Below are 12,768 nucleotides of genomic sequence, written 5' to 3' on the forward strand. Positions count from 1 at the left end.
CACCCCGTCGACTCGCTGTCCTGCCGGCATACGCTGTGTGCCGGGCAGAGAGGGGGTGGGTGGGGGTCCGCGCAGAGAGACCTCAGAGACCTGGGAGCACTTGCTCAAGTCATAGGAAGTGGGTTTCGCGTACGGTTAAGTGAGCCAGTAAGCCACATTGTGAAAGTGTTTGCTACACAGTTTTGTTGAGTTTTCGGCCACGTTAAAACCGTCCGCGTTGAAATGAAAACCGTTCCCACGCCCTTTCATAAATAGTAGACTTAAACGGAGTGCGGTTTGCCAGTCTGTAAAGTGGTAATGTGGCCAATGTGTTGTTGACAAGAACACACATTTTCAGTCTTAGAACCTCCTACGTGTGCCAAGAAAGTCTTTATGGCCTGTTTTTATCGACGTGTCCTACAAAGCACACCGGTTTTTATTTTAAAATTTATTTTCCCCTGAGTCTTTGAAGACCTGTAGTGCTGTTGAAATGCATTTGTTTAAATGCTTATTTATTTTGAGAGCGAGAGCTTATGCATACATGAGTGGGGGAGGGGCAGAGAGACAGGGATAGAGTGTCCCAAGCAGGCCCTGTACTGTCAGCGCAGAGCCCGATGCGGGGCTTGAACTCGCAACCGTGAGATCGTGACCCGAGCTGAGATCGAGTCAGATGCTTAACTGACTGAGCCACCCAGGTGCTCCAGTTGTTGAAATGCATTTTTAAGATACACTTTGAAAGAGGCCCTATTTTATTATAAAGGACCTGAAAGCATTTCTTCCCAAAAGTTAGAGTTTTAAAAAATTTTTACAGTTTAGTCCTTTTCCTTTTGATGTGCAAGCTGGTGAGTTTTTGTAAGTGCATTCAGTTGTGTGCTCACCACAGTTGAGAGAGAGAGAGAGAGAGCGCAGTCCTGCCGCTCAGAGGGCTTCCTTGCGCTGCCCCTTCTGTGGTCACTCCTTTCCCTGCCGAGCCCCCCGGCAACCGCCATGTTCTCTTTCATTGAAATCATGTCCTGTGAGTGGACTCCTGTGGGATGTTTGCTTTGAGTCTGGCTGCTTTCCCTCGCCACAGTGCTCTTGAGATTGCACCTGTAAGGGATTTGTCTTTTTTTATTGGTAGGTATTATTCCACTGAATGGACGTACCACAGTCCGTTTATCCCTTCGACATTTGGATTATTGCTAGTCTCTGGCTCTTACGAAGAGAGTTGGTATAAACGTTTGCGTCTGGTGTTTTGTGTGAACACGGTTGTCATTCCCTGGTGGGAGATGGGAGTGATGGCCCGCGTGGGAGGTGCCCTCGCGGAGGAGGACTTGGCGCACAGACCGCATTTGCAGTTGGCAGAGCTGATGCTGCTCTTCTGCTTTTTAACTCACTCTTTTTTTTTCCCTATTTTTTTTTTTTTTTTACATTTATTCAGTTTTGAGAGACAGAGACAGAGCATAAGCAGGAGAGGGGCAGAGAGAGAGAGGGAGACACAGAATCTGAAGCAGGCTCCAGGCTCCGAACTAACAGCACAGAGCCTGACGCGGGGCTCGAACTCACGAACCGTGAGATCATGACCTGAGCTGAAGTCAGATACTCAGTTAACAGAGCCACCCAGGCGCCCCAACTTTTTTTTTTGAGTGAGGAAACACAGCTCCCTGGAGCACGTGCTGTTGAAGTTCATTGGGAAATAAAAAAAAAAAAATTACTGAGTGATTACTGTGTTCCAGCTTTTGCTCAGAGCTTGTGTTCAACAACCATAGGAAGGTATCCTTTTCTCCGCTTTACAGATGGGGAAACTGAGTCTTTTGGGGCACAAGAAGTAGGGTTGCAACCAAGGCAGCCGGAGTCTCAGTCGTGGTGTGCCTCTCCCTTTCTCGCGAAATACTAAGACGCATGTCAGTAAACTGGCTGAAAATGACCGGATCTGCTAAAGTGGACCCTAGCTGTATTTAAGATGCGAGTGTCACGACACAGTGCTGTGGGAGAGCAGGCACTGTGCTTGCGTGGGGTGTTTGGGAAGAACGGGAGGGGCAAGGGACCAGGGATAATAACATTGTGGCTTTTCAGCGTGTAACTAAGGTAGGTACACAGTCTCGAGTATGTTCATCAAGAGCAGTACTTTGTTCTAAGTTAAAGGTGTCCTGCTTTGTCGTACATGCCCTAGTTTCTCTGCTGGAGCCAGCACGTTGTCGTCATGCGTTCAAGTCCGCGTGGGGAGTAGTGCTGACCCTGGGCACAGGCTTCTTCAAATGTTTAGAAAGCACCTCTAAACACAAAAACGCCTTTTAAAAAAATGAATGTAGGTATTAGACGAGGCACAACCTGAAAGAAAAAAGATCTGTGGAAAGCACTGAGGTAAGAGGATTAATATTGTGATAGAGGGTATAATTTTAATTATGCGAGGGGTCACTAGTGGTCTGTATTCTCTGCGTTTGACCCACATTGAATGAGAATTAGCTGAGAGTCGTTCTTAAGCGTCTGTTGGTTTCTTATATGGTTCTTTGCATTTTAAGTGAGCTTGATAAATGAAAACATGCTGCAAAGGAAGGTTGTAATTCATTGAAAGATTCATGAAGTTTCAATGACATTGTTAAGGTATTTAATTAGTCTTATTAAAATATACTGACTGACCCTGTTAGGGAAGCTGATAAGTCCTACAATAGCTGTTAGAACCTCTTTCTTTTCCGCATTATACGATTAACTTTGGGCTAAGCAATTTATGCAGAGTGCTCTTTTTTTTTTTTTTTTTTTTTTTTTTTGTGGTTGAAGTTGTCAGTCCTTCTTGAGTAGGATTAACACAGATAACATCATGTAATTAACAAGAGATGCGGAACATGCCAGAGTGCAGTTTGTGTAAGAATTCTATGAGAAAGAATGATAATGTTTTACCTGAGACTCTTAAAGGGATAGAAAGAAAAGCAAAATAGAGCAATTAGCCGAGGGATTAAGGTAGCCTTTTCTTTCAAAAGGCAGGAGAATTAGTGCTGAAAGTTCTGTTAAGTGAGGTGTTCGCAGCTCACTAACAGTCTTAAAATAATTGTGCATTTGGTGGAGGGAATTGGTAATTTATTATCCTTTATACCCGTGAAACGCTACAAGTTCTTCAATGAATGCTCGCATCAGGAGAGCCTCTGAGGTGGATGCCACACTGGAGCCGTGGCTTGCTGAAGACACGCTGGTCCCAGCGGCAGTGTGTGACAGCAGAAAGAGCACTTTATAATAAAAGCAAGAATCTGAAAATGTGCACTTTCGTCCTGAGCTGTGTGGGGGCAGTGTAACTTGGGCCAGTCCGCTTCTAGCTCCGTAAACCTGAGTGTCCTCACCCCTTAAAGGAAAAGTTACTTGTTCTGCCCGTTTCCTGGCACCGTGTTTGCAGAAGATACGACGTTGACTTGGTGAGTCAGGATGCGAATGAGGCTGCACATAACAAAATTCTTTGAACAATGACTTAAACCAAGTGGCGTGTTCTTGCATAAAAATGAACAAGTTCTGGGTTGGGATAGCAGTTCTGTGGTGTTATCAGGGACCTATATTTTTCCTACTCAAATCGCAGGCCAGAAGAGGAGGGGGGGGGGGACAAAAGGTGCGTGCCAGCTGAGGCAGCCCCCAGTGAGCCTCCCGAGAGCCCCCGGCCCACTGTGACAAGTTCAGGGTTTTAGGTGGGCAGCGTTGCCCCTGTATCACTCAGGAAGAAGTGAGAATGTAAAGTAGGTAGGCAGTTAGCAATCTTTTCCATGTGGCTCAAACTTATGGCCAGAATTTAAGTTGTGTCAGTGTAGGGAAAGGAAGTGCCATCCATCCACGTTCAAAATGGAATCGAAACCAGTGAGGAAAATGGCACTGTGAGCTTGAAGATGCCTGCTGGTTGTTAAATTTCTGTTCCGGAAAGTCAGTGCTGATAACAGTCAGAAGATTTTACGATCTTAAAGCGTTAAAGTTTGAAACTTCACGTAAGCATGCAGACCCTCAGGTTCTGTTACCCGTTGAGGCAAGTGGAGGGGAGGAGGGGCCCACGTGTCTTCCCCAGATGGTTTCGCCCTTGTGTCCACCAGGATCTGGTCTCTCCAGAGAAGTAACCGTTGTCACTCTGGTTTATTTCATGGACCGGCCGTGGACTTTCTTTTTGAATAATCTGTCTTGCGGTGTCTGCTCCTTTTCTCTAATCTTCCTGCCATCTGGCCCTCACGCAGGCTTTGGCATCTCGGAGGTGGGCTGCTTTCTGGTAGGGTCTGATGCAGGTACCAGTGAAGCTCTCTCTTCCCGTGCCGGCCTCCTTCAGCCTCACCGCTCAGCGTGTGCTCCTGGTGTCTTTCGGCCCCGCGCGTGGCCTGCCGTAGTCGGCCATCCCTGGCACTCGCTGCCCTCCACCTGGCTGCCCTAGCTTATCACACCTTGCTGGTGTCACCTACGGTTTCAAGGTTACACCCGCAAAAACCCTCTGTTTCCATTCTTACTCTTTTGGACAAACTGCCAAAGCCGGAAATTTCCCTTGCTTACTCATCTTGAGTCAGCTCTTTCTTCTGCATTGTAGATAGCATCTCTGGTCCTACTGCCTTCATCAATTTCTCATAGGCCGGTCAGATAAGAACTGCTAATTTCTTTTACCTGTTCAGGCAGCCATGGAATTTCCTTGGCTGTCTGACTTTAGACTTGATTTAGTATTTATTGGTTTTCTTGACTTCCAAAGCACTCAAACACTCTCTCACACAATGGCATGTACATACGTGGTAATAAAACACCGAGACAGACCAAGGGAAGTGAAGTTACTCCCCGCCGTTTCCTGTTCGTCATGAGCACAGTGGGTGAGTGGATGTGCTGTGGGGGGGCCGGTGACCCGGGAGTCAGTCCGGGCTCTGCCACTTTCTAACCTTGGACTGTGCGCGAGATACTTAAATGCTCGGGATTTCTGTCAGCAGACCCCGTGCCTCGTCGGGCGTTACAGGGAGCGAATGAGAAGGTAGAGGAGCTCTGTGAGTCAGCTGGCGGCAGTAGTGTGGGCTGGAGCCTTGGGCCAGAGGGAGCAGAGCCCAAGATGGGGATTTGGGTGCACGGGCTTAGGTGAGGGTGCCGGGGACGCCAGGTAGGAAGGGGGCGGGACTGGGCTGCGGTGTGTGCTTTCAGGGAAAGGCTCTTGCCCTGGCCTGACCCTGAGGGGGAGGGCTCTGGAGCAGAAGCCCTACCTCCGAGTCGTCTGCCCTGGGGCAGAGGGCCGTGGGCTGCACGGGCAGGCCTGGAGGGACAGCGCCCATCGGCCAGGACGGCAACGGCCGGGGCCCGTGGCACCCGCACATAAAAGGTCCTGGTGGCGGCCCCAGAGCGTCCGGCACAGGAGGACCGGCTGGGGTGGGGTGACGGACTGAGCGGTCCCGAGCCCTCGGTGGCTCGGCACTGCAGAGTTCACTTCTCACTCCCCTTGCCCCCGGGGCTGCCTCCTCTGGGCCCCGCAAGACCCCCTCGTCAGGTGGGGAGAGGGCGAACCGGGAGTTACTCCTGTGTAACCGGCCGGGTCTGGGACCGGCCTGCTTCACTTCCGGTCACGTGCCATTTGCTGAACCTTGGTCACGCCGCCAGCCTCACTGCCTTGCAGGACCGACTGTGAAATGTAGTCTGACTGGTGCTCGGGAACATGTGGGCACGGACGGTGGGCATCAGCGGTCTGTCCTCATTGGGGCGGGAGGTGGCTCATGTTTATATAAAGCCAAACACCATCATAAATACGGGGTTAGGTTTCATGTTTCACTAGCATCCGTGGTCCTGCAACATTACCAAGGTAATAAGATAATTACACTCACTTTTTCTTACTGATTTCTGTCCTTCTCTTCAGAGCTTAGGCAGATTTGGGATATGGATCTAGCCACACCTCAAGTTCTGGACAATGTCATTTATTTTTATAGCATATATTCTTTGGTTTACATTGTTTATATTTTACAAATGACTTTGGGTTTTTTCCTATCCGCATTTTGCTTCTACACTCGCCTCTACCGTGTCTTGCTGGTCCATGAGCATTTCCTGCTTACGTACAGTTCCGACTTGTTGATCTGTTTACTTTAGGATGGACCCTGGAAAAATGCCTTGTTGTCGTGTGTGTGGTGTGCGATCGTTGCTAAGTGCTACTTTGCAATAATGAAGCGCAAAAACGAGCAGAAGCGAAGCGGGTCCTCCCCCCCCCCCCCCCCCCCCCCATCTTACTCCGGTCATCCTGTGCCCGTGTGGTTTATAGATGTGTCCTGCATCTTACAGGTGTGTGACTCCTCAGTTGGGTCCAGAGCCAAGAAGAAAGCAGGCCTGGGCTGTGCTCCTTAGCAGCAGTGTTGGAAGTGCATCCCACAAGCTGCCCATCGCGTGTCCATCCTTCAGAGAACAAGTGTACTCTCTAAACACTGGGGGGCGGTTGCAGGTCGGAGAACAGTCCGTGCTCATCCCACGCTCCCTGTCTGGTCCACACCTCGGCAATGCAAGTTGAGATGATTTTTGTCCTACGCTTAAGTCAGAGGACCGGGTTCTGTTGATGCTGGCTTCTCTTTGGTCCCGGTGTGCTGTCTCTGTTCTCAGTCTGCTCAGCCCAGAGCCTCGGCTCACTGCCCAGGGTCCAGCTTGGTCTATTCCAACCTCCATCACGCCCTTCCTAGCGCTCGGCCATCCACTGTCTGTGGGCTTCGTGGGCAGTCAGGGCTTAACCCCCCTGGAATTTTAGTTTGTTCTTAAATTGTTTTTTAATGTTTATTTTTGAGAGAGAGCGTGAGCAGGGGAGGGGCAGAGAGGAGAGGGAGGGAGACACAGAATCTGAAGCAGGCTCCAGGCTCCGAGCTGTCAGCACAGAGCCCGACGCGGGGGGCACGAACCCACGGACCGCAGGATCGTGACCTGCGCCAAAGTTGGATGCTCGACCGACTGAGCCACTCAGGCGCCCCTATTTCATTTGTTTTTAAATGTTTATCTTCAGAGAGAGAGGCCCAAGCAGGCTCCACACCATCAGCACGGAGCCCGATGCTAGGCTTGATCCCATAACCGTGAGATCATGACCTGAGCTGAAATCCAGAGTCGGACGCTCAACCCACTGAGCCACTTAGGCGGCCCAGCCCGCTGTAGCGTTTTAGATTAGCACGTGGGGCTGGATTCCCTTGCTGGTTGGAATAGGCAGTCGATTCATTTATTAAATACCCGTCAGCGTCTCTGTACCAGGCTCTGTGCCGAGTGTGAAAACACACATGTGAATATGACGGACCGTGGTCTCGCCCCTCACGGGCCCGCCGGCTGAAGCAGGGAGGAGGGGAGCGGGTTTGCGGCCGGAGGTGGAGTGGCCAGGATGTGGTGACGCCTCATCTGTGAAGGCTTCCGCTGTGACTCCGGGGTGAGAGTGCAGGAAGGGGGCCCGTGCTGCTCTGTCTTGCAGGACATAAGGAGCCCTGTCACTTGTCAGCAGCTCTGTGTTACGTTTACAGAGTGGAGTGCTGTCTACAAAAATGTCATGTGAAAGCGACAACAGTGGCAAGCACTGTGAACTTTTGTTATTTGCTGGGTACTGTCGTAAGGACTTCGAACACGTTCTTTCATCTTCTCCCACGAGAAACGGGCCCCGTCGGTATCCCTGCCTTCTGCAGGTGAGAAGACGGAGCCCTGAGAGGCCTACTAGGTGGTGGGAGGGCTGGAGGGCACGGCAGGGAGCCCGACCCGCCGGCACTGCCCTCCGCCCGGCCGGCCTCTATTAGTTAGCGCCTTTCCGAGAGAGGACCAGCTGGAAGGTGGACTAAAGTTCTGGCTCAGTACGACTGACGAAGACAGAATCTGGGGGGCCTCGTTCGATACCGCCCACATTTGAGCGCCCGTGTCTGTCGGCGGTTACGCCGCAAGCACGTGGCTAATTGGTGGAAGAAAAGGTCTGGGAAGAGATGAACGTCACGATATTAAGATTCCAAAGGGGCAAGACTTAGGATTCCGCTGTATTTTCAGTTTAATACCACAAGTGTCTTTAGAACATGAATATTTAAAATAATCTCCCAGGAACGTACCTAGTTCTCAGGCAGCTTGAAATTTTTATTGAAAACTAAGCACATCAGTTTCTCTTTGAGTTCATTCTCGCGATTCAGTCACTTTCCTTTTACAAATGGACGAAGGGGGTTGAGAATACTTTCCCCATCTCAACTCGTGGCAAAGTCAAAATCGCGGGTTAGCGGACCTTCCGCTCGTAACGGGGGGTTCCCCAGTCTGCTTTTCCAGTTACGTTTTGCCTTATCTGTAACGAGAAAAGCTGTCCTCTGGAGGACTTGAAATGAACTCTCTAACGGAAGGAGGAGAGGCTGTGCAGAGCTTCGTTGGGCTGCCGCGTGCGCGGCACTGCTGGGAGCCGCTGCAGCAGCAGGGGCAGCCATGGGGCAGTAAGACACAGTCATGGAATTGATTGCTTGTGACTGGTTTCCGAAGAAACCGAGTGCTTTCCAGCTGTCAGTAAGCCTGGCATGATGTGAGCCCAGTGAGAAAAGTGGCAGTAAGTATCAGGGCTTCGCAAACGAAGTAACGAAGACAGCCGCGTTTGTGGGCGGAAAAGTCAGGAACCTCTCTCCTCTTCTCCTGGTCGTCAGTAAAATCAGGACGGAAGGCGAGGAGAAGTGGCCGCTGGTCTCCACGCAGCCGGGTGAGGGACGCCAGCTTCAGAAGCAGTCCCCCGAGGCTTCCTCCTGTATCTGGGCCGCGTTCGGCCTTCGAGGACTGGGTGACGCAGAAGTAGATGCTGGGGGACCGGGTCCTGCGGTCACTCGCTGGGATGGGGTGGCAGTGGGCTTGCCTGATGTAGCAGAGGGCAGTGCTCTCTGGGAGACGTTCTGAACACTGGCCAGCTGAGACTTGGCTTTACCCGTGCTGGGACTGGTGACACAGTTCTGAGTTCAGAGAAAGTTCTCACAGTGACTGCTGCTGCTTTCCAGCTGTGAACTCAGCACAGGACTCAGGGCTAAGGGGAAGGAGCCCCAGAGGACTCCCTTTCTCAGAAAGTACACTGTATTCTTTCTGTCCTTTCTGACACTGTCTCCCTGTGTCTGTGCTGTTTTGGTCAGCTTGTTAACCTAGGAGTGACTGACACAGCCAGTGAGTTAGGGGCCCAGATGTTTGCTGACCTTAATTCAGGATGAAAGCCTGTCAACGATCAGTGGTGTAATACTTCCGACCTTGGTTATAATTTAGCACGCTCTTCCTTTTTTTTTTTTTTTTTTTTTTTAATTTTGTTAATGTTTATTTATTTTTGAGAGAGAGAGAGAGAGAGAGAGAGAATGTGTATGAGCAGGGGAGGGGCGGAGAGGGAGGGAGACACAGGATCCGAAGCAGGCTCCAGGCTCTGAGCTGTCCGCACAGAGCCCCATGTGGGGCTGGATCTCACAAGCTGTGAGATCATGACCTGAGCCGAAGTCGGACACTTAACTGACTGAACCACCTAGGCACCCTATTCCTCTTTTATTTCTGATTTTGTTTGAGTCCTTTCTGCCTTTTTTTCTTTTTCCTTATGAGTCTGGCTAAAGGTTTATTAATGTTGTTGGTTTTTTTTCAAAGAACCAGCTCCTGATTTCATTGATCTCTTCTAATTTTTTTTTTTTAGTTTCTATTTCATTTATTTCTGATCTAATCTTCATTATTTCCTTCCTTCTATTTAAATTGTTTTTTAAACGTTTATTCACCTTTGAGAGACAGAGACAGAGCATGAGCAGAGAGAGAGGGAGACACAGGATCCGAGGCAGGCTCCAGGCTCTGAGCTGTCGGCACAGAGCCCTACGCGGGGCTCGAACTCATGAGCTGTGAGATCGTGACTTGAGCCAAAGTTGGACGCTTAACAACTGAGCCACCCAGGACCCCTGTTCCTCTTTTTTAAATGAAAAATGTGACAAATGTCGTGTTACAGCGAAAATTAGCAGCAAGCACGTCATTCCTACTGGAATATTCGGTGTAGGTGAAGGGCAACGGAAGCGGCTCGGACACAAAGGACCGCAAGGAGCATGGCAGGGGGCGCGGATTGGGAGTCCGTGTGCGCTCAGGGTAGGAGACACCTTAACTGATGGGAGGTACGGAGAACGGGGACGTGAGGGTGGAGGGAGGGGAGACAAAGCTGGCGGAGGCCCCTGGGCAGTGGGAGCCGCAGAGCAGGAGCAGGTGAGAAACTGCTGAGGGACACTGATGGGCCAGTCACAGTTAAATCCGCACGTTCGGCGATCCCAGCTCTCATCTAGCAATAGTCAGTGGTCTGTGGAGCCCGGGGGGCAGGGGTCCCTCCACGGGCCGTGCACGGGACCGGCAGCTGGCGAGAGAGTGAAGTAGGGCAGGAGAGAACCAAGTTTCTACACCGAGGGTAGCTTTCAGGAGAAGCCTTTCCGTAGAGATTTTGCACTTTGGCCGAGACAGAAGCATAGAGTGAGCGTTTTCCATACAGATGGATGAAATACGAGACATGGAAGTTTGTGTATAATGTGATGGTTTCCAGAACTCAGAAATCTGAGTTGGTCGTAGGCTGTCATTTCCATATCTAAGTCCAGGGAAAATACGGTCTTTAAAATCCCCAGCTCTAGTCATTTTGATAAGATTTGTGTCGTGGGTTGAAACTTCCTCTACTTCATTTTCATTGTGTTATGAATAAAATGAATCCTGTGGGAGTTTTTAACTTGTTTTTCTTGAGTATTGAAATCTCTGATTAAAAAAATACAGCAGAACGGTGTCACCATGGGCACCACGGTGTCCCGAGTTTCCGTCGCCTGGGCTGTGAAATGGGACGCACGCTCCCACCGTGCTGTGCTTTCGTGAGCTCCGGTGGTCGGGGGCTCTGCAGAGCCCGGTGTGCGGTATGGAAGCCACAGGGGACGAAGGTGGCCGGTGGGCTCAGGGCCCAGGGCCCACTGGTCCTTCCTCTGAAGTAGACGTTCATACAGTATCGATGCTTGACTGGCTCACATTGGCTTTACCAAGGCGGCTTATTTAAGTCCGTGTGAATCCCTGCAGTTGGTAGTCACTGGGGGGGTTGTCTTTAATGCCGGCTCACAGACGCGGGGGCTGAGCATCTGGGTAAGTAGCACGACGTGTCTCCCACAGTGGTTGGCAGCAGACGACACCTTAGCCTCGGTTCACACCCGGCCCTGGGCTTTGACTCCGTCCTCCAGCCTCCCGACCTGGCTCTCCCTGGGCTGCGGGACCAGCCAGAGATACAAGAGAAGTGACACTGAATCCAGCTACCCGGCACTTCCCCAGGCCGTCCCCGAGTCTCCCTCTGCCCGGCCCGCCTCGTTGCTGCCCCGCACCCAGCACGCGGCAGGCGCGCCGGCTCCCTGCAGGTGGCCCTAGCGCCAGCCCGGGTTTGGTGACTTGATCTCTAAACCTGTGGCGTGATTCTCAGAACGTGGATGGACCCGGTGTCTCCAAGAGTTGGCTCGGGCCCCGAGGCTCTCCAGGCCGGTTCCCTTAGAAGCGGCCCAGTGGTGACAGTCCTGCTGAGGGGCCGCATCTGCACCCAAGGGGCTCTTCTGGAGCTGGAGCTCTTCACGGAGGCCGTTGCGCTCACTGTGTGCTGTTGTCGCGGAGTCACGGGTAGCGCAGATGGTTACAGGCAGAAGGAAGGGCACCGCAGTTTGCAAAAGTATTTCCAGTGTAGTGATGTGATGGCACATTTAGAGCAACTGAGTATTAGTAATAGAATGACGGAAAAGGAGTTAGACATTTAAGGTTAGGAGGAAGGAGTGTGACTTTTTTTAAAAGTTGAGAAATACTGGTGGAGTTTCAAAGAACAAGATGTTCTTAAATGAAAATTATTTTGATGGTATGTATAATTAATGAATTCTTTCTGGAGAAGTGAAAGAAAAATTGTGACGCTTTCTTGAAATGCCTCACCAAAAAAAGTGCAAATGTGGTACTTCTAAAAATCTCCACGGGGGCTCCTGGGCGGCTCAGTTGGTTAAGCGTCTGACTCTCGATTTCCGCTCAGGTCATGATCTCATGTCGGGCTCTGTGCTGACGGCAGGGAGCCTGCTTGGGATTCTCCCTCTCTCCCTGCCCCTCCCCTCCCTCAAAAGTGGATAAATAAACTTAAAACTCTTTACAAATACTTACAAGGCCAACTGGAAATTGAAGTACTTTTAGTTTTTCCACGTAGAGTTCTAGCGAGAAGTACTTACTGAAAAACGTTAACCTGGAGGAGGTCATTGACCCAGAGTGTCTTCTCCAGTGTGCAGTCTGACTGTGTGACATTGCTCGTGGAGCAGTATGGTTTCCTAAACCTTTCTCGTCCTGTTTCACCAGAAGTTGCTGATGTTTATTATGGTTCACATTCAATTTCTTCTTCTTCTTTAGAAATAAAGCAGCTTCATAGGCGTGGCTTGTGGTTGTGTTAAAGAGGTAGCAAATTATAGCGCGATCGAGAAGATGAATGCCAGGGACGCCGAACGTAGACATTTGGTCTTTTGGGATTAATGGGCAAGAAGGGTCGATAATTGCACGGGTGTCTCTAAGCTTAAAAATCATGTTCTTGTTCTGCCGGAGCGCTCTGACAACAGGGAATTGATGTTTTGCTGCCGCGGTTGATGTCGGCCCGTGGGTAGGGCAGGATGCCCCGTCTGGGGGACGGCGCCCCCTCCTTTCCGTCCTCTCACGCCGTCCCGTCGTTCCTCAGGGCCCTCCGGAGTTCCCGCAGCACACGCCCGGGCCGGTCCCCAGCACCTTCAGCCAGCCCCCGCGGCTTCCCCTGCAGGACCAGTGGAGAGCCCCGCCGCCGCCGCAGGAGCGGGACCCTTTCTTCTTGGGAGGTAAGGGGCGGCCGCGCGGCGGGGCGGAGTTGCG

The 12,768-nt window shown here is 51.1% G+C and overlaps 1 protein-coding gene across 2 annotated transcripts in view; it reads left to right on the forward strand.

Moving 5' to 3' along the window:
• The window catches only part of RBM33 (RNA binding motif protein 33), a 134,514-nt gene that overhangs the window by 76,334 nt on the left and 45,412 nt on the right, over positions 1-12,768 (forward strand). For both annotated transcript variants that reach the window (XM_042976261.1, XM_042976270.1), the window contains exon 10: positions 12,602-12,734. In XM_042976261.1, the coding sequence (XP_042832195.1) occupies positions 12,602-12,734 (133 nt within the window). The remainder of the gene's footprint in view (positions 1-12,601; positions 12,735-12,768) is intronic.

The sequence above is a fragment of the Panthera tigris genome, chromosome A2, assembly GCF_018350195.1.
Source record: "Panthera tigris isolate Pti1 chromosome A2, P.tigris_Pti1_mat1.1, whole genome shotgun sequence".
Taxonomy (NCBI): Eukaryota; Metazoa; Chordata; class Mammalia; order Carnivora; family Felidae; genus Panthera; species Panthera tigris.